We start from the raw sequence: 26,569 nt of genomic DNA on the forward strand, positions 1-26,569 counted from the left end.
CGGGCATGGCTATATCGACTCGGCTTATCATCCTGATCAAGAATATATATACTTTGTGGGGTCTGCCACGCCTCCTTCTGTGTGTTCCATGTACACTCGCACAAAACTTATATACTCTTTTACCCTTTGTGTACAGGGTATAAAAACTTTCAACAATTTTAGACAATGGATTTTCATAGATAAGATGTCAATATACATATGTATGTGCTCTACTTTTATGTGTAACTGCGCTATTTATAGGTGGCAGTCCTACAGACAACCAGTTTTATAAGTAAAGTAAAACCATTTTAAAACAAACTCAAGTCATTAATTAATAATTTTTTTAAAATTTCATGTAATTGAATATTTATAATTGAGACTTAAGACCCCATTTAATTCTTCAGTTGAGAAAAATATAATACTAAATGTAATTGATTGAAGAGTTTTAAACTAAGACTAAATGAATTCCAAAATATACCATTTATTATTTAAAAAGAAATACTTTTGGAATTTGTTCTTCTAACAAGGATTGACTTTTTATGTTAATCGAACCATTTATGGCGCAAGATAAAGTAAAGATAAAGATATAAAATTATTTGTTAGTACCAATAACTTTTTTATTACGATACCTTAACTAAAATTGGTATTTATTAATGTTTTGAAATAGAATAGAAAATTCTTAGAATAGTGGTATTTAATTTCAAGATTAATGGTGCTGCCTACCCATGCCTATAATTGTGATCGTGATTGTATGCTTGCCATATATACTACATACTTCATGTACAGCCCTTCATGTCGATTTGCGGTTGCTTTTTTTCTAATTCGATACACTGGCGTTTGCATTTCAAAAGCTTCTCCAATGAAAATTGATATTGAGTGAATAATTTTAAGCGCTTAGTTAATGATTAGTGGCGAGTGAGAGAGCATACAGAATCAGCCAGCTAGCTATCTGCTTTAGTATTTAACTGTGCAAACAAGATATATTGGGCGTATCTGCATAAAATAAAAAGAAATTCTCGCAGTACTATATTCATAATTGATTGGAAAGTTATAGCATCGTGAGAACATTAACATTAATGTAAGTACGAGAATGCTCTCTCCACCGGGGCAAACTATCAGATCGCCTGAGCGTTCGCTTATTCTATTTGTTTTTGCCAAATTTCTATACATATATACATACATGTGTGTGTATGCATGTACAACATGAAAAAATCATTATATTGTTCAAACTCACTGATAAGCGTTTGTCCACGAGCGGTTTGAATAACTACAACGCTATGATGACGACCGAGCGTCCGTTGGCACCGATCAGTAGTAGCTCGCAAATCGTCGACTACGGTAGTACAACGACTGCAGGAGCGCCAGAATCGGAATCAAAGCGGGAAACTATACAAGCAGAGCTTTTTCAACGATTTCCGTCCTTTGTGCGTGCGAGGGAGCCCCAACGCTATACCAGAATCACGATGGATTCGGTGTACAAAAGCGATTCGCGACAGAAACTGCTGCGTCTGGAGTTCTTTTTAAATGTGATAAATCAGATATGCATTGGCTTTGTTACAATATATATGTCTTGGCTGACGTTGCGCACAGGCTTGGAGGGAACCGGTCTGCATGCATGGCTTGTCACCATTGGGGTAAGAATATTTATATACAGATATATATACATATATATATTCAGTGACTTACAGAACCAGCTGCATCTCAAATTTATTTTAAAAATGTAGCTTTGCAGTCTTAGGTATCTTATAAATCGTGATTAAACATTCTAAAAAGTTCAAGAAAAAGCCAATTTGTGGAATCACAGTGAACAAATAGAACATTACTGGATGAAATTTCGAATAATTCAAGAAGCTAGCGAATTTTGTTAAGCAATGGCACCGATCACACACAATCTATAATTGAAATCAGCCTTCGAATTAATTGCTTTATTTTCCGAGGGCTATGTGGTCCCACTGTTGAATTTGATCAACAAATTCTAAAAAAATCGTTTATATTAACTTTAAATGTCTGAAATAAATCAATAAATAAATTCCTTTCTTTACATTCATGTTCCTTGATGTCAGCGGAAGTTAAACAAATTAAAATTATAGGGGAACATCAAAAAAATAAAAGATCTACATACTTTCAATAAGAAAAAATACATTTTAAGTACAATATCGAAAAAAATAAAAATGTTTTGTTTAATACTCACGGAACTATGTACTTTGCTCTATCGGAAAGGTGGTGCTTTTTTTGTTAGCAATGGAAACCATCAGCCAAATTATAAAATTAAAATCAGCATTTTTTATCACAATTATTTATACCGTAATTTCCGAAAGCATTATAGTAATGAAGCTTCTGTAAAAAGTTGTTAAAAAAATCAGATTATAAATCGAAATTAATTGCAGGAACGCCACTTGTATATTAAATTTAATTATTTAAATGAAAATTAATTTCAATTCCAGTCAAAAGCTGAGTAAATAAATAAATAAAGAAACTAAGCATCATAGTGGGCGAGCAATAGATTTAAAGTCTACGGTAAATAACTTTTTTTCACATTGGGTTAATAATATATGTATAAGTTTTAGATTATATTTATTTTTAAAAAGCATATATTAGTTAACAGATGTGAGGCCTGATGGCGTCATATTCGGTTATTCTGGTTATTCTTACTTATTAAAAATTACACATTTATTTCAGTTTTCATTTTTTATGGCCCAAGGCGTTATGGTGCACTATAATGGAAATGTGCTCACGAATCATTACAAACGCACCACAAAGACTACTATACATTGGATACTACTGACCCTGGGCGGTGGTTGCGGAGCCGCCGGAGCATTAATTAAAATGATACAGAAAGGCTTTCTGCTACAAAGCACACATGGTAAATTAGGTGAGTATTAACTATAATAAGATCAACGTTTTCGAAACAATCTTTCGAACTTAATATTTATGTATTATTATCCACAGGCCTTACCGCTTTTATACTCTGCCTTTTGGCCATGCTATCCGGCCTTAGTGCTTTATTTTCATCTAGTATAAAGAAATTAATTTCGCCTCTCCTGAATAAAACGTTCCACAATTTTATTGGATTTTCCTGCTTCGTTATCGCCCTGACGACACAATATTATGGCTATCAGACGGGTTATTTTAAAAACAGGAGTGTGGTAGACTTTCAAATTTTGATGAAATGTCTAACGCTGATCTCATTGGTACTCACAAGCTATGGTCCGATGAAGGCGCTATATCATAAACTCAAGAATATAGCGCGAAATTTTAATTAACGGAGCTCAACAAATCTCTAACGTAAATAAACTTATTTTTATATAATAAGATACCTCCGCTTTTCTTTCTAAATACCCAAAGAGCAAAAGGGTATCAATTTCTTTATTAGCATGACCTGATGAGCCGACATGGTCGTGCTCAACTATCTATAGATGTACATATGTATCTATGTCTAAGTTAATTTATTTATTTTAATATATTGTATGCATTTGCAAATGTTACAAGTATTTGTAATCTGACGAACTTAACTTTACAAATTTATTTGGGCAGGGTGTGATTATGTCTGGCACTATCAACAGCTTGTTTTGTTTTTTTATTTTGATTGTACAGTGTTCAGTTCCTATCAGGTTCTTATCAAGCTTTGAATAACGGGACTTTTCCTTGTTTATATAATCTGATGTCTCATAAATGGTTGACAGCCCCAAAACTGTTAGACTGGGGAAAACACATTGACAGCTGAAATACAGTACTATAAAGTTAATTTTTTATCAAGTTAAAAACGTTATTACTCTATTTATGATGCGAGTATTTATAGTGCAAGTTGAATTTAATTAAATATCAATGAATATAACCTTTAACACGACACAACAATAAATTTTAAGCTTATTAAAATCCCTGGCCATATCACAGGAAAGTGCAATGTCATACACATGAAAAGTAAAATATTTTATTTAGAAACACTATATTTTAATTAGCCATGTGCTTTTTTATGTACATATGTATATGGAAGTTAGCACATCACTTATAATTATTTTCCACTAAGCAAGCCATAGATAACAGTATTCTATAAAACCTATAACAAATAAAAAAGAAACCAGCAGAAAATCTCTTGTTTGTAAAATGTTTAACTCTTAAAAGATTTAACAATTGTTTTCTTCACCACAATAATGGAATAAAATTAATACCATCTTCAAACCTTAATCTATCGTTGTTAAATTTTAACTATTGCATTTGAACAAGCTTTTCGTTAAAAACAAAACTATTTCAATTTACGTTTAACAACACTGTTTCAGCATTGTGAATGCTACGATAGAAAGAAGCAGCATTTCGTTTCTTTGAAAAACTTCGATCTCATTTGTGCGTGCCTTTGTTTGTGTACAGTTCTTATGTTCAGTTGTTAAATGGCGCAAAGCGTACCTATAGTTTCAGCTTCCGAAAATTCACCTAAAATAGCCACATTTGCTGTTTTGGACCTAGAGACTACAAATTTGCCAGCCTACAACAACAATCGCGTTGGAATCACTGAGCTATGTATTTACGCTTTCGATGCAGACCTCTTAAAGGACAACACGCAGGACAATGATGCTTCTCAGCCAAGGGCCTTACCAACGTCACCACGTGTCATGCATAAGCTGAACTTGCTGTTTCAACCATCAATGATGGTGCATCCCGAAGCGGAAAAGGCCACAGGTTCGTAATGACTCATATAACGTAGAGAAAAACCCAAAGCAAAACGGAAATTCAAGCATCTTTATATATTTCATCTTTAAGGCTTAAGCAACTATCTGCTAGAACGCGAATCAAAACTGAACGAGAATTCCGCTCATACGATTTTAGGATTTCTGAAACATTTGCCCGCTCCCGTTTGCTTGGTGGCCCACAATGGCTGGTACTTTGATTTTCCAATTGTCAAACAAGCATTTGCAAAGCTCAATTTGGAGTTACCGAGTGGCATAACGTGCGTTGATTCTTTACGTGCGTTTTTAGAAATAGACGACAAGCGAAAATCGCCAGAGCCCAAGTTAGGATCGACAACGCCTGAGACGGCGGAGCTAGCGCCGACTGAAGTAGAATCTCAAAAATCGATAAAACAGGAATCGGAGGCGTCCCCTAAAAAGGAAATCAACTGGCAGGCAATTAACGAAACCACACCTCAACGCGCCAAACCACCACCTGCCGAAGCTGCATTGAAACGCAAGGAAATGGCGGACCCAAGCGATTATGACAGAACTTCGCCCCCAGTTAAACAAAATCCAAAAGATTTTAATTCCCGTCGTCAGCTTTTCACCAATTTGAACTGCTCAAAGACGAAGCGATTCCCGCCACGTTTGCTTTATAGACTGGGCAATCTGTATGAGCGAGAGTTAAAAACGGAACCAGTAAATGCACATCGAGCAGAGGCAGACGTAGACATGCTAACGCAACTAATGCAGCACTACGGAGCTGATTTTCTCGCCTTTGCCGAGGAGCAAGCCATACCTTTTACGGAGGTTGTTCCATTAGGTGGGAAAGCAGCGGCTTGCTGCACTATATAATTTATACTTATTTTTTTTTTTTTACAAATTTTCCTTATTACATTTCCTTAAATTTACAAGAATGTACTTCTGTGGTTAATCGCAAATCTTCCAAAATGATCGGTAAAGTTTTAAAAAGTGTAATTTTATATATTTTATATTTCAAATAAATGTGAATTTTTAAATAAATTCTGTCCAGTTTTAGTAATTTTTAAATTCCCCCTTAAGCTTATAGCTTTGCTTGCCTATATTGTCCAGCTACATTTGCGAATTTACCAGACTCTGAGCTTTATAGGGGCCTTCAAAGTACAAACAAGATGAGACTGTCAAAGCTATGATTTGAGAACTAAAAAAGCATCAGAAGCTTCGCTGAGAACGAAGCGGTTCCATTTGCATTTCCCATGGCGGAACAATTTCCAAGTTCAATTGATAAAGCGCTATTTTAATTAGTTTTTATTATCTTTTTTAGGTAAACGCGAAACGTAAAAAATTTGCCAATTTAGTGCACTTGGCGCTCAGTTCTTTCACTGCATTAAATCACTTCATTTGATTTTGAATTGAATTTTGAACAATAATAAAGATTATTTTCCTTTTCATAGAAATATAAAGAACACATCCATTTTCCATATAAGTATGTAAGAAATGTTCCAATTTTGTGCACATGACGTTGCTTTCTTCCACTGAATTAAATCACTTAATTTGATTTTGAATTGAATTTTGAACATTAATAATGATTATTTTCCTTTTCACAGAAATATAAAGAACACATCCATTTTTCATATAATATATATATATATATATATTTTTTTTTTTACTTTTTAGCGTTAACACGATAATTCACTTATTAGAGATACACACATATATATAGATTTATATATTTATAGCTACTATTTAGAATAATAAATAGCTTTAAAGTTAGCTAAAGTACATAAACTTCTCTGGCGCCATACATATAAATAAAAGTGAGAATGCAAAGACTCTTCGCTTTCTATACGAGAAAAACGCATTTACTTAACTTCATATGCTGCGTTTAAAATTAATGAGAATTGGTTTGTTTAAAAGCTTTCAAGACTTGACACATAATTTGCTGTACAGTGCTGCAAAAAGTAACGAACCAAATCTAAATATTACACTATGTTTATAGACAAAGTTGTTTGTTTCTAAGCCTAATGCAGTTATACACTTATTCCTAAATATTAATCGCATCGCAGGCTACGACGCTGCTATATTATGCTTTTTACCGACTTATCCTATGAAAATTAACAATAGTAAAAATATATATATATATATATAAATAGCTTGTCTTCGTACAGTATAAATGTGTGTAAAGATGTGCGGGTGTGTGGCTGTGTGCGGATGCATTACAGAGGAAAATTCATGAATTCAACTAATAGAAATACCCGTGTAGGTTCACAGACACCGAGCATTGCAATGCGTGCGCATAAATGTACTCTTAAAATTAATTTATATACAGTTAAGCTGCCGCTTCAATTGCATTTACAAATAAAAACTGTTCAGTTATTTGGGAGGGAGAGGGGGCCTTTATCGATGAGCAGGTCTCACGTTTGTGTGCGTCGCTCGTAGTCGCTGCGCCTGTAGTCCGCGGGATATTCGCGCGGCATTACCGCATAACCACGCGGATCCCCCCGATAGCCAGGTGGTGGCGCCAGCCCCGGTATCACACCATTGGGCATGTAGTAGTTGGGCTGCGGGTAGTGGGACGAATAGGGATGCGGTGGCATATGAGCGGGCGGATATCTGAAATATGAACAGCATTAAAATCATTATATATGTTAACAGCAAGCTACGTTTTGTAATTAATTAGCACTACTTTCAGTTATTTAACTGCCAAATACATCAATTAAGATGGCAACTCTGCAAACGCATAGCAACAAGAACGGACTTGCCAGCTTGAAATGTTTATGCTCCCACCTCAAAAAAAACGAATTGGGAATATTTTTGGGCTTAAATTTGGTTGGAAGAACCATCAGAACCCGTCTAGTTAACTTTACTAATACTTTCCAGCATAAATCTTACTTAATTTTATTTTGGTGCTCACCTGCGTTTTTCGGGACGACGATCGCGATCACGTTCGCGATGATCACGATGGTAGCCGCCAGCGCTGCTCCGATTATAGCTATCGTAGCGTTCGCGTTTATAGTCTGCACCGTAGCTGTAAAAATTGGTTAAAAATTCATAATTATTGCAAAATCTTTCCAAAGCGTCATTTTATGATTTTACTTTTACTTTCATTCCAGAAGCTACAAACTGAGCTTGAATGTTTAAAAGTGGAACCATATGTTATTGTTTTTTGCTTACCGATCTCGCGGATAACAACGTTCCAGTTCCATGGCGCTGCTGCCGCCAGGAGTGTATCCACTAGGTGGTGGGAGAGCCTCATAGCGGGCACGACTGGTAGGTGTTGAGGGCGAATTGAGAGTATTGCGTCGACTGGAGGCGGCATCATAGCCACTACCATAGTAGTCATCACGATGGTGCTTCTTGCGCTCCTCATGGCCGCCGACAGCGTTACTTGCGCCGCCCGTACCACCGCTGCTGCTACTGCTACCATGTCTAGTGCTTTCCATGTTAAGTCGCTTAAACGACATGGTCTTCAGATTGTCGCTGATGCCACCAGTTCCGGCCCCCGATGCACCCAGACCACACGAGTCGGCATCATTCTCATCACGTTTACGCTTCAGTGGTGATTCGAGTCCGAAACGTCGCGCTGATTTTTCACCTGCCGTTGCTCCACCGCCGCCGCTACCAAAGCGCGCCTGAGCATTGTCCCGCTCGCGGTCCTTGTCCTTATCCTTTTTCTTCTTCTTGCCGCTCTTGTCGCGTTGCTCCTTGGCTATGCCGTTCTCAATGCGCTTTGACTTGGACTTGCTGTTGCCGCTCTCATCCACAACTGGATTGCCCCCGCCCGTTGACGTAGCCGTGGAGGTAGACGTTGCTGCCGGCATCGTCGTTGCTCCGCTCTGTTGCTTCAGGGCGTGCTTGTATATCTTGAACAGTCTTTTCGCATCGAGCTCTGTAAACTTGGACACAAAGTACCACAAGTTGCTGCGCCACTCCTTCTTCTCGGCCTCGCTGTACGGCTGCAGACACACATCGATTTGCTTGCCAATCTGGAGCAGGCACTCGCGCGTATGCTGCAGCTGATCCTGATCGGAGAGACTAACATCGGGTTGATCGAGAGCCTTAAGAGCTTTCTTCACTGGTCTCATCTTTTCTTTGCATTCATTGAAAATGCTAGGGTCCAAGTCACCTAACACCTCAAGTGCTCTTGGTTCGTTATTGGCGGTGAAATGCATGGGTTTGTTTCCATTGTTGTCAGCCGTCGTGGATTTCTTGGTGCGAGCTTTGTTTTTCTTCTTTTTGCCGCTTGCTGTGCTCTCAACAACGGGCGATTGCTGATCGTGTGCACCGTCTTGATGGATCGCATCCGATTTAGATGTGCTATCCCGTTGACGCATCTTGCGCTCACCGTTGTCACCCGTATTGGCAGATGTTTCATCGGCATGGGATTCGCTTAGGGGTCGGGATTTGCGTTCGGGTGTGGCATTTGTGGTGGCGGTGCTGGTTGTGCTGCCAGTAGACTTAAGCTCTCCGGCTCGCGTTTTACGTGGCTTTCGCTGCCGTTGCTGTTTGCCCTTCTTGAGCTCGACATTTTTCTTGATAATCTTCAGCAGGTACTCAGCGCGGGATTGCAGATGTTTGGCTTGTGGCTTGCTAGCCTCATTAGGCAAGATTTTTTCGCTTAGCTTGAGATTGGGATCCAGTTTCATTTGCTCCCAGGAGCCGATGCCATATTGATATATACCGCAAAGGAGTTTGCTGTCCTCATCGACACCCCATTCGACATCGAAATTGGCTGGACGCGTCTTAATGTTGAAGGTCCAGTTTTGACGTTCGTGCGCCGTATTCGGCATAATCTCATTCAGCGGCTGCAATTCTTCCTCGCAGGCCAATAGCGTTTTGGCATTGAAGGAGACGCCGCCCAATTTCACCGAGTAGGTGGCACGCGTGCGTCTCTGCTTGGCTGCTGGCTCCTCCGTGCTTGCGGCCGCCGCCACAGTCTTTGTCTCTTCCTCCTTGTGCTCGTCCAAAAACTGCACGCAACGATCGTGCAGCATTTCTCCCAGCCGCTTCAACTCTGCTAACGGTTTCTCCTGCAGTTCAGCATCGCAGGCAATAGCTTCCAGACGCAGCAATGGTGCTGGGAATTTCTTGTAGCTTCGGATGAAACGACGCAGTTCAGCATCCGTGAAGCCGTGGATCTTCTCCTTCATCGCTGGACGTCCGCGTTTCCGTGGTTTGCCCTCTTCACCGCTTGCGTCGGACCCCACCTCGTAATCGGAGTCAGCTGAGTCCTCGGGCTGTTTGTTTTTGCCGCCCTTCGCTCCTTGACGTCTGGCTGCTTCGTTCTGATTCGCTGTTGCCGTTTTTCGTCGTGGGGGCAAGTACAGATCCTCCATTTCTTTGGCGCGTTCCTGATCCTCAATTATTTTCCTATATCCTTCTGGTATTATGTCATCCCAGTCTTTGCTATCATCCTCATCATCTGGATCACCTCCATTATCAGTCTCCTTAGCTGGCTCACTGGGCTCCTCCTCAAAAGCAGCTATGCTTGCGACCTTGAAAGCGGATAGTAAATCATCTGCGGGCATTTCTGGATCCTCGTTGCGAGTCTCGGCACGTCGCAGTATATCATCTATATCGCAGACCAGCTCGTCATCATGCTCCTGCTCATCCTTGAACAACTCTTCGGCTCCAAATTTCAATATGGCCGACAGGTCATCTTTATTGAAGGGATTGGAGTTGCTCGAATTAGCACTGCCACTCTTATCTAGCACTGTACGCCCCGTAGTGTCCATGCGCTGTATCACGAGGTGATCTAAGACCATTTTCTGTTTAGCCCGTTCCACAATTTGCTCCTCCACCGAACGCGCTGTGACTAAACGATAAATGTTCACCTGATTCTTTTGCCCGATGCGATGGGCACGGGCCTGTGCCTGTAGATCATTCTGTGGATTCCAATCCGAATCGAATATAATCACAGTATCGGCTGTTGCCAAATTGATGCCCAAACCGCCGGCGCGTGTGGAAAGTAAGAAACAAAAGTCCTGACTTCCTTCCGCATTGAAATGATCCAGAGCCTGACGACGCATTTCACCTTTAATGCTGCCATCCAGTCGTTGGAATGGGAAATGACGCTTCTGCAGATAATCCGCCAGCACATCCAACATGCGAACCATTTGTGAAAAGATTAGAACCCTGTGCCCAGTCTCCTTGAGGCGACAGAGCAGCTTGTCCAACAACACTAGCTTTCCAGAGCCCTTGAGTAATGTTTGTAGCGCCTCATCCTGCTGGAGACCCATTAGTTCGAATTCGGATGGTCTAATGAGCGCTGCATGATTACAACATTTCTTCAGCTCAATGACGATGTTGAGAAACGTGGACGTCGAGCCTCTCTTGCCCTTTCGCAACGCATCGAAGTTCTTGGTGAGTATCCATTTGTAATATTGTTTCTGCAGTGAGGTCATCTCTACGCGCAAGATTTGTTCCACTTTCGCAGGCAACGACTTCTCGACATCCTTCTTCACACGCCTTAAAATGTAAGGCTCCAGTTGCTGATGCAACCGCGTGTAACCCTTTTCCGCTGCATTGCCATGCTGGACCTCAAAGTTCTCCCATGTATCGAACTTCTCTGGCATTATGAAATGCAGGAGCGCCCACAATTCCTTCAATGAGTTTTGTAGGGGCGTTCCCGTGATGAGCAAACGATGATTTGTCTCGAACTCTTTGAGCGACTTGTATAGCAGAGAGTCATCATTTTTCAAACGATGTGCCTCATCCACCAGCAACGCTGCCCAATGCAATGTGCCCAGAAATAGTTTATCTTTCAGAACAATCTCATACGTAGTCAATATGCAATTGAATTTCAGCCTTTTTGAGCCCTCGAAAAGCCATTCATACTGCTGAATAAGCTCACGAGACTTTACATCGCCCAAATATGTGACCACATTCATATCCGGTGCCCATAAATCGAATTCACGCTGCCACGCAGTCATCGTGCTCAATGGAACGACACACAGAAAGGGGCCATATAAATGATGGAACTTAAAGAGCGAGTATAGAAAGCATATGGTCTGTATGGTCTTGCCCAGACCCATCTCATCGGCCAGAATGACGGAGTTTTCCTTACACCACGAATGCAGCAGCCAATTGAGCCCATCCATTTGATAGTCACGCAGCGTTAAACCTTCTGATAAAAAGGTGGGCTGTTGTTTAATTCGTGAGAACTTCGGTCTATATTTGAGCACTTTGCAATGGCGGGAGGGCGTGCATTTGGAATTTTCACGATCGTTGAATTGCTCGGCACAACGTTGCCATTTTCTCAGCACCAGAGTAGCATCCTCCCATGTGGATTCAGCATAGGGTAAGGATTGCCATTTACATAAGTATTCCTCATTACTACTCTCAGGCTTTTGTCCACGTGCGATAATGCGATCTACATTGTTGTAGGACTTCAGCAGCTCCTGTTGCAGTTCCATTTGACACTCGAAATAGTCTATATCCTCGGGACCTGCATAGCGACGCCAATAGGCTGTGTCCTGCTCTTTTTTTATGAAATTATCTAACTTCTTCATACCCTTGGCTTTCATGTCGCGCAACGTTGCATCTGATTCCCACGTATTGTGTATATAGGACCAACCCTTCCATTTAATGAGGTATTGCACTTCAGTGTGCTCAGTATCCTGTTCATTGCAGTCTGCATTGGGATCGCTGCCATTCTCTTCAATGGCATAAATGGTGGTCTGGTTACCCGTACAGCCTTTTTTTCCCACTCGTTGCGCCAGTATGCGCTCAATCGTCTCGCATTTCTCTTCCTCTTCAGCGGCCACCGCCGCTGCTTGACTCTCATCATAGTCCAATTCAAGCAAATCCTCTGAGTCAGTTGCTTCATCCTCGGATGCTTCCTTATAGCTAACAGCTGCTGCCGTGCGTCGTGTTGCACATCTAGGTAAAAAGGTTTGGTTTCGTGCGTCAGAAATCGATACTTTGGATTGGTTGGGTCTAGATTTTAATACTAACTTCCGCCACTTAGCTATAATTTAGGTCAGTTACCACTCACATATCTATTTGCACTTTACACAGATTCTGTCTACAACACATTTACCCCTTTGCAATTTATTGCTTTATCTAATTGTTATCCTTTGCTTCTTATAAGAGCTAAAAAGTCGCATCTGTTTTTTCCAAGCTTTTATTTAAACAATTCTTAGACTTACCGCTTTTGTTCATCATCATCACTATCTTCTGAGCTGTATGACTTCACGCGGCGCCGCTGCTGTGACTTGTTGCCGCCAGACTTGCTGGTCGTTGGTGGCTTCCGTTTTTGTGTGTTCGCAGCCTCCTCGCTATCTGCATCGCTTTCATCACTTTCATCAGAGTCCCAGCTGCAAAGAATTATATTTTGTTGAAGTAATGTAGAGGCAAGGGTCAGTCATTGTTACGTTTGCTTCGTCTTTTTCTTTGCAGGCGGTGGTCGCTTCGGTTTCTCTGTCGCTCCCTTACGTGCCTGACGGGTGGGACGCTTGGGCCTATAGTCTTCCTCATCGTCTTCCTGCCAATATTGAAAGGGAATAACAAATATGTTGGCTGTAAACGCCTTGATGGTAACCTACACTGCTGGAGCTGGAGGATGAGGGCGAAGCATTGGCAGAGCTATCACTGGCATCGTCCTCCTCTTCGGCGCTGGCTTCGCTAGCTTCGCTAGCCGCATCCGCAGCATTCGCGCTCTGACTGTTGGCAGTGTTTGCCAATTTCTCCGAATCCTCCTCTTCATCATCCTCATCGTCTTCGTCATAATCTTCGTTTGGAGCCGATGTACCGGAAGATGTCGATGTCTGACTTGTGTTGAGCTTACTGGAAGCCGATTGTGTTGAATTGTTAGCTCTGCTGGCAGCAGCAGCATCGTTCTCTGCACCCGCTTCCGAATCGGAATCACTGTCGCTTGAGCCACTCGAGCTATCATTGTCGTCCGTAAAGCCATTTGTCTTTGTATCCGCTTGTGCGGCCGCTGCTGTAGGTGGAAAACCTGCCACCGACTTAGCCATTTCCTCTGGTTCATGATCCGGCGAGCTACGACCATCACTTGAGTTTCCCGAAGAGCTGTCCGAGTCTGAATCTGAGCCGGAGCTACCGGTGCCACTGCCACTGCCGCTGTTGTCTGTGCCATTGGCTTCATCACGTGTATCATCTTGTTCGTCTGAGCCTATACTATGCGCCGATTCATTGAGTGTCTATGTGTGATCAGGGTTAGAAGAATATTAACTAACAACTGCATCCAGCTATCGCGTATAGTACATGATGAAACCGAAAAATCCGGTCGAAATTCTATATACTTCAGATGTGATCATTCAATATATTTCTTAAAATTCATTGGAATTCGAAAAAACCGCACTCGAATGTTGGTAATGGCACAAGTGAGCTATTAAGATCAAGAATTGCAACAGACACTGTTTCATTATCCTGCCCAACAACAATGGAGCTCCATTTCTTTATTGTTATGAAGTTAAAATTTTCAAAACCGTTTCAGACCATGTCAGGCACTTTTTGATCTTGTTGTTACAAACATAAGTCAACTTTGAGTGCGAAATATCGCACCCAATCCTCACCAGACCATAAGGAAATGCACTTATGGCTAATATACAGTTTTAGAGTTTACCCTGGCATACATTTAATCCATTGTTACTGTAACTAGAGGTCCAACTAAGCCGTGTGACTAACTTACACCATAAAGGTTGTCTTCAGCATTACTTTAGCTTGGCTAATCCTTTCCAGAACTGTACTGTAGAGCTACAATTCTTGTGAAATATGGTAAATATCCTCAATTTTGCTGTTTCAAATCGTTGTTTAGTCTCGGTACGCAGGCGCACTGTACTCCAAACGCGAGGAAACAGTCAACACATGGTCATGAACAGGAAATCCGTTAAGTACGTTAAAAATACCCGGAATGGTGCAATTCCGTAGGACTTTAATGGTCAAATATGTCGAAAAAGTGGCAAAAATTCACAAAAAGTCAAGTAGAAATAAATTTAAATGAATTTTTTTTACAAAATAGAAGCGTAAATGTGGCAAATTGATAGCCGGCTTGCATTTGGCGGGTAAAAATCCCATGGAAATTGGTCAGAAATCCATAGGGGATTGGCGAAAGAAAACTTTGTACCATGCAAAATGTGATTACGTAATCGATGAAAATTTTCAATTTGCACTATAAAAAGATGAAAATTGCTTAAAATAGTGTATATTTTATGCGGCATTCAATGAAAACAAACCGAAGAGCCAGTTTTTAAATGAAAATTGCGAAAATGGGTACCCAATGGATTTTTATAAAATCCACATTGGCTGCCACGTAGTAGTCTCGGCCAGGCTCTGGCGTTGTGAAAACTGTGAAACACTGCTGGGAAAATGGATTTCCAGTGTATATTACCAAAACGCCGCACTCAATACCACACCAATTGCCATAAAAGTGATGGAGTCTCAAAGGGGACTCCGCCAGTGTCCCGGCAATGTTGGCTGCCACACCCACAAAACTTAGCGTATTAATTTCATGTAGCACTATTTTTTTACAATATACTCACACGACGACTTGAATGAAACTGAGTTATGTCGCCTTGTTTTGGGTAATATAGAAATTTCATTGTTTTTCTTATTTTTCATCACGACCGTTCACTTGTCACAACTTTTTCAAGGCCTACTTACCTGGCTCATTATACTTTCGTGGTCGCACAGATTGTTGCCGTATAGCGCTCATTAAACATGAAATTTACAATTTTGCAACGGTTCAAATAAATCTTTATAACGTGCATATATTGCTATTTTACTACAATTTGCAAATTTTCTTTTCTTAAACACAGTGGACAGCATTCACGTTCTATGTCTACCTTATTTTTTTTTATGGAACCACAAAGATGGCGATGAGGGCTGCAGTAGCGTCGTAGAGTTGCATTCGCGTGTCCGGGGCGGTGTTGCCAATTTAGCTATTTTCATGCCAGTTCGTAGGATTTGAATCTCGGCTCTGAGAAATATTAAGACATATACATATATGTAGATACATATATCACAATTGCAAATTAAGTTGGCTTTTATAAAAGCAGTAAAATCATATTCAATTCAAATAACTGCCCAAAATAATTTATTTTACAGAAATGTGTTGCATTAATGTCATTTATTTGGAATTACTTAATTTTGTTTTTCTCCTTTGTGAAGTTTGAATTAAGACCTTTTTACGTGTATTGGATACATAATTGATTAGTATAGTAAGAATGTCGCGTAAAGCAGTGGCGGGTGATTTGCCATCTGTAATACGTTAATTTACCACAATTTTTAATTGTTACCATGTTTGATTTGGTGAACTAGTACCTTTTTAAAATCGAGAATAGGCATCACTGATGCGCGGCTGCCAGACCTTTTCGTAACACAACAGAAAAGTGCAATCTGGGCTGCGATTGTTTTGTGTTATAATTAAAATTTTGAAAATGGTTTCGCATTGATTTAATAATATCGCACTAAATATAATTCATAGGTAACACACGCACACGTACGTATATGTTATTGGTATAGGTATTTAAAAACGAGATAATCAATGTATGTAGTTTAATTGTTTTCTTTTTGGACCCCATAGGCTTTACAAAGTTGGAATGTTCTGATTTCAGTTTTACTGACCTCTGATGGTTGTTTGGGCCGATTTTTACAATCTCGTTATGAGAGCAGCAGTAGCAGTCCAGGAACTAGATATTAAAAGGATAAACAAGGAAGTGTAGAAGGCAAAAAAGATTCGCTTGAAGCTACTTTCCCCACTCACAATACTAAGGATACATAAACTCGACTCGAAGACTACACTGCAACATGGGTCGTGTATTTCTGGAGCATCTCGGGGGGCTGAAATTATTCGATTGCGCGCAATGTCACACCAATTTAACCAATCGGAGCCAACTCATTAGTACCAGGTTTACTGGCGCTACAGGACGTGCCTATCTATTTAAGCGTGTCGTTAACTTGACTTATAGCAATGTTCAGGAGCGTGTAATGCTTACTGGACGTCATATGGTTCGCGATGTTATGTGCAAGAACTGTGGAGCAAAGTTGGGGTGGATGTACGAATTTGCCACCGAGGAATCGCAAAAATACAAAGAAGGCCGTGTGATCCTGGAATATGCACTAATCAATGAATCCGAAGGATTTGCTTCAGAAACAGGAAGCACAAGTCAATAATGGACTTGACCCATTGAAGCAAGCCACGGCCAGTGACATTGGCTTCCTATCAGTTTACATATACACATATATACATAGATATGTATATGTCCATATGTATGTATGTATGTTTTTCTAGCGATCGCTTAATGTGGATGATGGTGTCAAGATTATTATAGCTCGTAAGCAGATAGTGTATTAACCCAATTATGCAATAAATATATAAGGAATAAAGTTATGCTATTTCATGCTCATTTTGCTTATTTTCTTTGTCCAGATTCAACCGATTTATAAATGAATTGAAAAAAAAAAACATATTTATCGATAACTACTAACAGCTGTTGTGTTTCCCCCATCACTTACGTGCGTCAACTTGTATTCCAACAATAGGGACTCACCTGTCTATTTACATATTTTTGCTTTAGTGTTCCTTCAAGTTGCATTAATAGCCTATAAACGCTGGATACACAGCATGTAGCATACGTTACGCGCGTCGTTTTAGTAACATTATGAAGGAGGTGGGCATTGCGTTGCCCGCATCGCGACGCGTCTATGCCATCACTGCGAGCGCATTTTTGTTGTGCTTTATTTTTTACTATTTCTATGGTGGTTACATGACCCTGGTGCTTTTCGCTTCCATCATATTGCGTACGTACAATCGATTTCTAAAGTTCCCTGAAAAAAAAAGCGGGACAAGGTATAAAAGTATGTACTACAGCGTTAAAATTTTGCTTCTACCTTAACTTTCCAGTGGTTTTCTATTATGCCCAAGACTGGCTTTTATATCATCCGGAATTGCCAACAAACTCTCGCATTTATATTCCCATACCTACAATGCATAACCTGCCGCACATGACCGTTACCATTAGGACGACAGACGATGTAACCCTGCACGCCTTTTGGATCTGCCAGCCCGAGGAGCGATGTAAGTCGGTGCCAACTCTGCTGTATTTCCACGGCAATGCTGGCAATATGGGACATCGTCTCCAAAATATCTGGGGCATATATCATCACTTGCACTGTAATATCCTGATGGTGGAATATCGAGGCTATGGTCTGTCCACTGGTGTGCCCACGGAACGTGGCTTGGGGATAGATGCACGCGCTGCCATAGATTATCTGCACACACGACACGATCTCGATCACTCGCAATTAATTCTTTTCGGCCGCTCACTGGGCGGTGCTGTTGTCATTGATGTGGCCGCCGATACAGTGTACGGCCAAAAAATAATGTGCGCCATTGTGGAGAATACCTTCACAAGCATCAAAGACATGGCCGTGGAGTTAGTGCATCCTTCTGTGAAATATATACCAAATTTATTATATAAGAATAAGGTAAATCTTGGACTTCCTGTTACATCATCTACAGCAAGTACTAATCTATGATTTGTCACATTACCCAGTACCATTCTTTATGGAAAATTAGCAAATGCTCGGTACCCTTTCTGCTCATTTCGGGGCTTGCTGATAATCTGGTGCCACCACGCATGATGCGGGCATTGTATAACAGGTGTGGAAGCGAGCGGAAACGTTTGTTAGAGATTGTGGGTGGCTCACACAACGATACCTGGATTGTGGATGGGTAAGGATATTGATATAAACTGATCTGAACTGACTGCTCACTGATAGCCCAATACTTTTCAGCTATTATCAGGAAATCAGCACCTTCTTGGCCGATTTGCAGCAGCATCCGCCACCGCTGCAAAAGGCCCCAGAGAAAAGCAATGTCTGGGTTGAGTTGGAACATAAGATAATTGATGTTTAGCCCAAGAAACGTGTTCGTGTTCTTTATTGTCTGTGTTAACACTGAAATGGTATACTATATTTACCTAGTTGAAATACCAAAACATAATGAGTATTTGGGCATGGGTTTTAAAAGCAAATTACATTTTTCCTTTACATTTACATTAAGCTGCTAATAAGTGTGTAAATAACTTGATAGCAAGTTATAACCAAGCTCTGAGCGCATTCGAAAAATTGTATCTTTGACTAAATTCATAACGAATTTCCTAATTGAGGACTACAGACAAATGTTCTGTAATCTTAGTTTTTTACATTTCTTTTTGAATTATTTATTGCAAATATTTTTCTATCTTTTTGAAAAATATTAAATTTTTGTTAGGAAACAATTTTTTGCAGGCATCCTCCGCGCTGTGGGTTCCATTAAGCTAAATTTTAATTGTTAATTAGCCAGGAATAAGCTGTAACCTAAGTTAGCGTATAATGCAAATAATACAAAACATAAAACAATAAATAATTTAAGAAATTATTGATGTTTACTCAATGAAAACCCTTGAAATGTTCAAAGTCATCATCGCTGTCTAACTCTGCACGTTTCCGCTTAGAGTGTTCTTCCAACTTCTCTGCCACTTTTCGTTTTAAATGTGGATCTTTCGCTTTACCCTTTTCTTCCGACTTAGGATTGGTTGGCTTTTCTATTTGGGGTTGTGTCTTAGTTGACTCTGCCTGCTTGGGAATAGATTTTTTAGATTTCTCCTTTTTCGCTTGCTTTTTATCCTGCTTTGATTTATGCTGCGACTCCTTTAACTTCATCGCATTTTCTTTTGCTTCAGTTGTGTTAGACTTTTGCTGACTTTTTGTGGTTTCTTTTGTGTCATGTTGTGTTTGGGACATCACTAGGTTCTTCCCATTTAATTTAGACTCCTGTATTATTTCAAATGAGTGCTGTGATCCAATGGCTTGCTCTTCCTGCTTAGCATCCTCCTCCTCTATTATCTTCTTTGCAACTTTTGCTTCTCCTTGCGAGCGATGATGGAATACAAATGAAATACATTTGCTGGCCGTCCACGCTTGTGCCAATATAGTATCGGGCAGGCCCCGGTTATTAGAGCAATGATACCATTGAGACAGGTGTGAGGTACAATCTGTATCGTTGTCGGGCGGTGTCATTTGCACATTTTGAACGCAACGCTTACATTTGAGTCTGAAAGTAGAGAATAATTCAGAAATGTTATGAAAACAACTATCTATGCAGTCTGTTCAACAAAAAGAAAATGATAACACTGTGTAATACCCAATTAAAGGAAATTATTATTTCTTTAAACCCACCAAAAGCCCCAATTAGTTGACGAATAGTTCATTGTATTCATTTAATTTCATTATACTTACTTGTCGTGCGTATCGGAGACCACATTGGACTCAAATTTAAACAAGTCCTTGAGATCATCGCGAGTAAAATGCTTTTCTTCGGACTCATTGTTGTCAACAATGGTGCTCGACAAGGATTTCTTGTGAGTCTGTCGTTGTAGAATCTTTTCCTCGATAGAGCCAGTCTGTAATGGGCACATTTAGTAGCTTTTTAAGATGCTAATTTGAAGCTTATTTACCGCAACCAGTCGATAAATGTAACAGGGTTTCTTTTGTCCATCTCGCCACACCCGAGCCATGGCCTGCTCATCGTTAGCCGGATTCCAGTCGGGATCGAACATGAACAAGCGATTGGCGCCGATTAAGTTCAAACCACAGCCGCCTGCTTTAGAACTGAGCATGAAAAGAAAGCAATCCTCGTTGGGATCATTGAACCGATCAACAATCTTTGAGCGCTTCTTGATGGTCATGGAGCCGTCCAAACGAACAAACGTATACTTGCGCTTGCGCGCCAGTTGCTCAAAGAGATCCAAGGTCTGTGTGTAGTTGGAAATAAGTACTACCTTGTCATCGCTTGTTGCGCGTATGGTGGCTAACATTATATCCAGCAATATAAACTTGCCGCTTAGTTCAGGATTGATTTCTCTGCAATTAAGAAAATACACTGCAATTGATAAACACTTAAAAATTATGTAGCGACTCACCTAGGCTTATAATTGGCAGGCAAAACATTACCGGAGTTCTCAAAACCTTTTTCGCGTGCCTCGATTTTCTCATATATCAGATCCGGATGATTGCATAGTTTTTTCAGCGTGGTTATATCAGCCAAGGCGGTAAGCGAACCTTTCTCGCTGCTGTCTATAAAATTAGGCATTAACAACAATGAAATCCAATAAGTCTTCCCAATTCAATTTAATATTTGTTTAAAAATATATTATTTTTGCTCCAACTCAAAACTACTTTATTACTTACCCGCTAGACTGTGCCTCACTTGATCCGATTTAAGGAAATTTGTATAGAGCTCCAATTGGACGCTCGTCAGTTTGGCGCAAATGACCATTTCAAATTTAGCTGGCAAATATTTTGTCAGAATTTGATTTGTGCGCCGAATGATGCACTGATTGACCAAGCCAATCAGCTCCTGGGTCTTTTGCACAGCGCGCTCACGTTCGTTATCCGTGGAGTCGGCATTCTGGCCGCGCAGAATGATGTTTTCGAAGTTTCGCTTGAACTCAGCCGCCGTACCCAACATTTCGGGATTCACAAAGTTCACCAAACTGAAATATTCCGTCAAATCGTTCTGTATGGGCGTACCAGAGAGCAGGACCCGCCTCTTGGTCTTTAGACCCATTAGAGCCTGGTATGTGAGATTGTCGCTGTTCTTCAGCCGATGCCCTTCATCACAAATGACCATTCCCACCTCCGTTTTGCAGAGTATATGTGCATATATGCGAAACGTTTCGTAGCTGATCAACAGCACAGGTGTGCCCATGCGGGTGGCTGTGTTTAAAGCAAATTGTTCTAGGGTGCGTGTGGTGTCCTCCTTAGAGCCACCCTCCATAGCCAAGCAGAGCAAGCGTCCTTGTAACCACTTGGTAAACTCCTTCTCCCAGTTTTTGACCAGCGATGAGGGAGAAACAATGATTGCTTTCGATATGGTTGGCTTACAGTGTGCGCTTTGCCGCAACAAAGTCCAAACCAGTGTGACGCACTGCAGAGTCTTGCCTAAGCCCATTTCGTCGGCCATTATGCAGCCATTGAAATTACCCCGCTTACCCTCCACGCACTCGTACATAAAGCGTACACCCTCGCGCTGATGTGGGCGCAGGATGTTGCTCAAAAGTGGATCCACAACCACGTGGACTAGCACCTCGTCCGGTTCCATCTTCAAACGCTCTTGCTCCGTGTACGCTGGCGGTGTGTAAAGTACTAGCGCATTGCAGGCTTCCGGATCGTGAAGGGCCCGTCGTACTTTAGTGCGCCGCAAGCCCAAACAGCGATTGCCGCCATAGTCGGCCACATAATTATCTATAGGAACTTTGAATTTCCGCGCCAAAATCTTAGCGATAACCCGTTCATATTCACTGTCTGGAGTAAAACGTATTGGAAGAGGGGGCAAGTCGGATACAAGGTCGTCATTTGTGGCATCACGCAGTGCGCTTTGCCTCTTCTCCAGCTCCTGTTGACAGGCGCGTTTGTTCTTCTTTATCAGCGGTGAGACAAAGTTCAAATTGGGCTTTAAATTGACGCCTTGCCGTTGACTGGGCGCTAGGCTGCGGCGCTAGAATACCAAATTGTTGGTCAACAATTGATTTATAGACTTTTAATAAATTTTATTTACCATTTTGAAATTTGTTTACATTAGCAGCAATCTTTAAAAAACGCCGCGAACATGAAAATGTACAGCTGATTTGACCATTAAGGGAAACTCGTTTTACAGCACTAACACAAAGGTCGATTACAATTTTTGGTCACACTGTTAAACCTAGAGATGGTCAATAGACATGTACAAATAAATCGCACTATAGCAAGTGGTTCGTCAATTTTTGCCCAAGTTGGTTGATAAGAAATAATTATTTAACAACTGCCTGCAATACGCAGTTACCATTCGTCAACTAATTATACTAGCATATGTGGCATTTTATCTTGATCGTGACGTCCACATGCTGAGGCGCAGAAACAATATTTTCTATTGTGAAGCAGGCGGTGACAGGCAGGCAAAGGCAGTATTGCAGTCGTGGTGTTTTGTTATTGGAGCAAAAAAGCTGCACCAGAAAAAGCAAACAAGAATAAAAAAATTGCACATATTAAAATGTTAACTACTCGACGTAAACAATGCGAACGAGACTGTTAAGTTATTGTCGATACAAACGCCGCCAACGCCGCATAACTGTCAGAAACATTGCGACTAATTAATGTGTCACAAACAAAAAGAAAAATCAAGTGAAAAAAAATTAGGTCGCAGCGGCAGAGATGAGCGCTGATCATCATATGCAAATTATATTTTTGTGCTGTCGCCTTGTAAGTGTTCAGCGGTATATGTATATGCATATAATATATTTGAATAATCCGTTTTTCTTGCATATTAACAGTTTTAAATAATGAGCTCATTTAAAATTTAAAAAAAGCGAAACACACGACCAAAGAGGAACACATGCTAAAATCAAACAATCAACAAGCACTTGAAAAAAGCTAACAAAAAATAAATAAATAAAAAATCAACACGTTCAAAGTGAAGGTCAACGTCACGACCACGACCAGCAAGCGGTCAGCGACGGCGAAAGGGCGCGGGCGAGGGTACGGCCACAAAAAGGCAGCAAAACCCAAAAGTCAAGCAGCGACTGCTCGGAGCTAGCGTTGCTTGAACTTGAAACATACAGTCAGTCAGCCAGCTCACTTGTGCCTGCCCAGCTGGAGCATGGACTCAACAGCGTATTCAATGCAATACCAACAGCGTCTGCTGCTCACGATGCTGCTGACGCTGCTCTATTTTGCAGCCTCCGTGCTCAGCGAGACCTCCATACCTACACAGAATATGTCGCACAAGGAGCGCGCTGAGCTGCGGTGAGTTATCATGTTGCAGAGCTATTTTAATATTTGGTTAAATTTTTCTTCATTTTAGGGAGGAGGCACGCGACATGTTTTATCATGCGTATCACGCCTACATGGAGAATGCCTATCCAGCGGATGAGCTGATGCCACTCTCCTGCAAGGGTCGCTATCGTGGTGTGACACCCTCACGTGGCGACATGGACGACATATTGGGCAAGTAAGTAGTCCTCCAGAAGTCGTTATGCCATTTATATTCAAAGAACGCTCTAAGCTTTTGTTTTGTACAAATAATCAAGAAATTAAACTATAGCTAGATTAGGTTGTCTATTATTACCACTGAATAACAACAAAATTTGTGGATAACGTTAAATTTAATAATTGCATTAACGATTCATGACTTATCCTGAATTTCTTCCTCTTCTTAGCTTTTCTATGACGCTAGTGGATACGTTGGACACTTTGGTGCTATTGGGGGATTTTGCTGAGTTTGAGCATGCGGTGAAGCTCGTCATACGCGATGTTCAGTTCGATAGCGATATTATTGTCTCTGTGTTTGAGACAAACATACGCATGGTGGGCGGTCTTCTGTCTGCGCACATACTCTCTGAGTATATACAGAAGCAGGCAGATGTAATGCATTGGTACAAAGGAGAGTTGCTGGAGATGGCGCGCGAGCTGGGCTATCGACTGTTGCCAGCATTCAATACCTCGACAGGCATACCACATGCGCGCGTCAACCTGCGTCAAGGAATGAAGGATCCGCTGCTCAAGAAATCACGGGAGACTTGCACCGCTTGTGCTGGAACTATCCTGTTGGAATTCGCCGCACTCTCACGTTTGACCGGAGACCCTATATTTGAGGTGCGGGCACACGCTGCAATGGATTCTTTGTGGAAGTTGCGGCATCGCGGATCGGATCTAATGGGCACGGTGTTGAATGTTCACTCCGGAGACTGGGTACGACGCGATTCAGGTGTCGGTGCTGGCATCGACAGTTACTACGAGTATCTATTCAAATCCTATGTTCTGCTGGGCGACGACAAGTATCTGGCTCGCTTCAATCGTCACTACAATGCGGTCATGAAGTACGTCAGCGAGGGTCCCATGCTTTTGGATGTGCTTATGCATCGGCCACATGCTAAATCACGAAACTTTATGGACTCACTGCTAGCTTTTTGGCCGGGCTTGCAGGTGCTCTCTGGCGACTTGAAGCCGGCGGTTCAAACACATGAAATGCTTTACCAAGTTATGCAAATGCACACACTTATACCGGAGGCTTTCACTGTGGACTTCCAAATCCATTGGGGTCAGCATCATTTGCGACCCGAGTTCATAGAATCAACATACTTCCTATACCGTGCTACTGGCGATCATCACTATCTGCAAGTTGGCAAACGGGCTTTAAAAACCCTGCAGCAATATGCAAAGGTGGCCTGCGGCTATGCGGCCGTCAATGATGTGCGGACTGGGAAGCATGAAGATCGCATGGATTCATTTGTGCTCAGCGAGACGTTTAAGTATTTGTTTTTGCTTTTCTCTGATCCCCAAGATCTAATCATCAATGTTGATGAGTTCGTGTTCACCACCGAGGCACATTTGTTGCCACTGTCCATTGCCCAGTTAGGCAATGCAACTTTTAGTAAGTCAAAATATTATGCGCTCTATAATAGATAATATAGTGTTGATTTCAGGCTTTCGCCAATCGGACGAGCACAACGTACTTGACTTCATGCGAACCTGCCCCAGTTCCAATAAGCTTTTTCCTGAAAAAGTACGCAAACCACTGCGCAACTTCATTACGGGCTCGTGCCCGCGCACCACAACCGGTAAACGACTATCCGCCCTCGATTTTCAAGCAAGCAATGCTGATCATTTGCGAGCTGTTTACGACATGGGCATCACCATGGTTTCGTTAGGCGATGGCAAGGTGCGACTGTTTCATAGTTTTTATAATGTAAGTTTTTGCGTTCATTATGATTTGATTTAATCAGATGATTAGACATAACATTTGCAAACTCTCCTTCCCCGTTTAAATACAGGCTAAGAGCCATGACGAAGGCGAAATGGGCTTGCAGTTTATGCAGGAAATGCTGGAGTTAACCAAAACTCAGGGCATGGGTCAGCTCGCGCAATTACAGGTAAGTGTACAAATGAATTAGGTTTATGTGCAATCAATAATTCTGTGATCTGCGGTTCTTTTTGGACCAACTTTTGTGAAAGAGATCGTATTATTTATTGCCGATTGTCTTTTAGTAATGATTTTTCTGTATTTTAGGCCGTTGCCTACACTAGCGATACTGACTCACAGGATTGGATCGCCCTCATGGCTGGTCCCTCTCACTTTAGCCCTGAGCTAATTGGCGAGAATTTCGTGGAGGGGGATATTGTGATGGCCACTCCGCTTCGCGCTTGTGATGCGAAGCTGCAGAATGCGGAGGAAGTGCGGGGAAAGATTATGGTGGCCGAGCGGGGAGATTGCACATTTGTGAGCAAAGCGCGTTTGGCGCAAGCGGCCGGCGCTACGGCGCTTATTGTCTGTGATAATGTACCAGGTTCTTCCGGCGAGACGCAGCCCATGTTTGCCATGTCTGGCGATGGAAACGACGATGTCCATATACCCGTAGTGTTCATGTACAGCCAGGAGTTCACAAAACTGCAGGCTGTTATGCAGCGGAGGCCGCAATTGCGAGTGCGGATCATGCAGATGGTAGAGTTTAAGCGCTGGCAGCTGGCCAAGAATGCACATCAGAACGAGACGACGACTACGGTGAAAACTGTCAGTGGGACTGAGAGCAGCAGTGGGAGCGGGAGTGGGAGCACTGTGACAGCATCAGTGACGCCAAAGAAAAACCCCGATAATAAGGAGGAATTGTAGTGATTGGTGCGCCGATTAAAGCGGCTGACGGCCACGAGTTTGCGGGCAGATGAACGCCCGATTGTTCGCCTTCTTCGTCATTACTTGTAATTTGATTTCAACAAATGCTGCAGCGCCTATGCGGTGATATGGTTTTTAACTAACATTTCTCGATACACATATATATAAATATATTTTGTAACTTACGTAAAATGCAACTGTAAATTAGCACATGCAACTAAAGAAATTCTTGTACTTTACTAGCAATTTAAGGCCGATTTATTGCATAATTATCATTCACAGAAAACAACAGAAA

The 26,569-nt window shown here is 41.4% G+C and overlaps 7 protein-coding genes across 7 annotated transcripts; 5 read left to right on the forward strand and 2 right to left on the reverse strand.

The window, feature by feature from the left end:
* Window positions 1–1,039: 1,039 nt before the first annotated feature.
* Window positions 1,040–3,486, forward strand: LOC115626000 (cytochrome b561 domain-containing protein 2). Its single transcript, XM_030521246.1, has 4 exons — window positions 1,040–1,057; window positions 1,221–1,613; window positions 2,659–2,851; window positions 2,929–3,486. Exons 2-4 carry the CDS (start codon window positions 1,257–1,259, stop codon window positions 3,240–3,242), a joined length of 864 nt encoding a protein of 287 aa, XP_030377106.1. The 5' UTR covers window positions 1,040–1,057; window positions 1,221–1,256; the 3' UTR covers window positions 3,243–3,486.
* Window positions 3,487–4,305: 819 nt separating this feature from the next.
* LOC115625941 (three prime repair exonuclease 2) lies at window positions 4,306–5,666 on the forward strand. The gene is made up of 2 exons (XM_030521176.1): window positions 4,306–4,653; window positions 4,735–5,666. Exons 1-2 carry the CDS (start codon window positions 4,365–4,367, stop codon window positions 5,496–5,498), a joined length of 1,053 nt encoding a protein of 350 aa, XP_030377036.1. The 5' UTR covers window positions 4,306–4,364; the 3' UTR covers window positions 5,499–5,666.
* A 472-nt stretch (window positions 5,667–6,138) lies between these two features.
* On the reverse strand, window positions 6,139–15,419 carry LOC115625656 (chromodomain-helicase-DNA-binding protein 1). Its single transcript, XM_030520784.1, has 7 exons — window positions 15,249–15,419; window positions 13,169–13,786; window positions 12,998–13,107; window positions 12,773–12,940; window positions 7,797–12,503; window positions 7,537–7,650; window positions 6,139–7,235 (listed from the first exon to the last, which is right to left on the reverse strand). Exons 1-7 carry the CDS (start codon window positions 15,255–15,257, stop codon window positions 7,037–7,039), a joined length of 5,925 nt encoding a protein of 1,974 aa, XP_030376644.1. The 5' UTR covers window positions 15,258–15,419; the 3' UTR covers window positions 6,139–7,036.
* A 553-nt stretch (window positions 15,420–15,972) lies between these two features.
* Window positions 15,973–16,993, forward strand: LOC115625929 (protein yippee). The gene is made up of 2 exons (XM_030521165.1): window positions 15,973–16,086; window positions 16,171–16,993. The coding sequence occupies exon 2, from the start codon at window positions 16,395–16,397 to the stop codon at window positions 16,758–16,760; it is 366 nt and encodes a 121-aa protein (XP_030377025.1). The 5' UTR covers window positions 15,973–16,086; window positions 16,171–16,394; the 3' UTR covers window positions 16,761–16,993.
* A 147-nt stretch (window positions 16,994–17,140) lies between these two features.
* Window positions 17,141–19,008, forward strand: LOC115626163 (protein ABHD13). Its single transcript, XM_030521438.1, has 4 exons — window positions 17,141–17,387; window positions 17,491–18,074; window positions 18,143–18,321; window positions 18,384–19,008. Exons 1-4 carry the CDS (start codon window positions 17,249–17,251, stop codon window positions 18,502–18,504), a joined length of 1,023 nt encoding a protein of 340 aa, XP_030377298.1. The 5' UTR covers window positions 17,141–17,248; the 3' UTR covers window positions 18,505–19,008.
* Window positions 18,997–22,255, reverse strand: LOC115626158 (DNA repair and recombination protein RAD54-like). The gene is made up of 6 exons (XM_030521432.1): window positions 22,189–22,255; window positions 20,820–22,128; window positions 20,552–20,705; window positions 20,087–20,492; window positions 19,869–20,032; window positions 18,997–19,683 (listed from the first exon to the last, which is right to left on the reverse strand). Exons 1-6 carry the CDS (start codon window positions 22,189–22,191, stop codon window positions 19,020–19,022), a joined length of 2,700 nt encoding a protein of 899 aa, XP_030377292.1. The 5' UTR covers window positions 22,192–22,255; the 3' UTR covers window positions 18,997–19,019.
* Window positions 22,256–22,407: 152 nt separating this feature from the next.
* LOC115626159 (ER degradation-enhancing alpha-mannosidase-like protein 3) lies at window positions 22,408–26,520 on the forward strand. The gene is made up of 7 exons (XM_030521433.1): window positions 22,408–22,868; window positions 22,940–23,411; window positions 23,470–23,616; window positions 23,825–25,038; window positions 25,091–25,353; window positions 25,439–25,537; window positions 25,675–26,520. The coding sequence occupies exons 2-7, from the start codon at window positions 23,266–23,268 to the stop codon at window positions 26,272–26,274; spliced, it is 2,469 nt and encodes an 822-aa protein (XP_030377293.1). The 5' UTR covers window positions 22,408–22,868; window positions 22,940–23,265; the 3' UTR covers window positions 26,275–26,520.
* Window positions 26,521–26,569: the final 49 nt, after the last annotated feature.

The sequence above is a fragment of the Scaptodrosophila lebanonensis genome, unplaced genomic scaffold (genome assembly GCF_003285725.1).
Source record: "Scaptodrosophila lebanonensis strain 11010-0011.00,11010-0021.00 unplaced genomic scaffold, SlebRS2 tig00000080-arrow-pilon, whole genome shotgun sequence".
In the NCBI taxonomy this organism is placed as follows: Eukaryota; Metazoa; Arthropoda; class Insecta; order Diptera; family Drosophilidae; genus Scaptodrosophila; species Scaptodrosophila lebanonensis.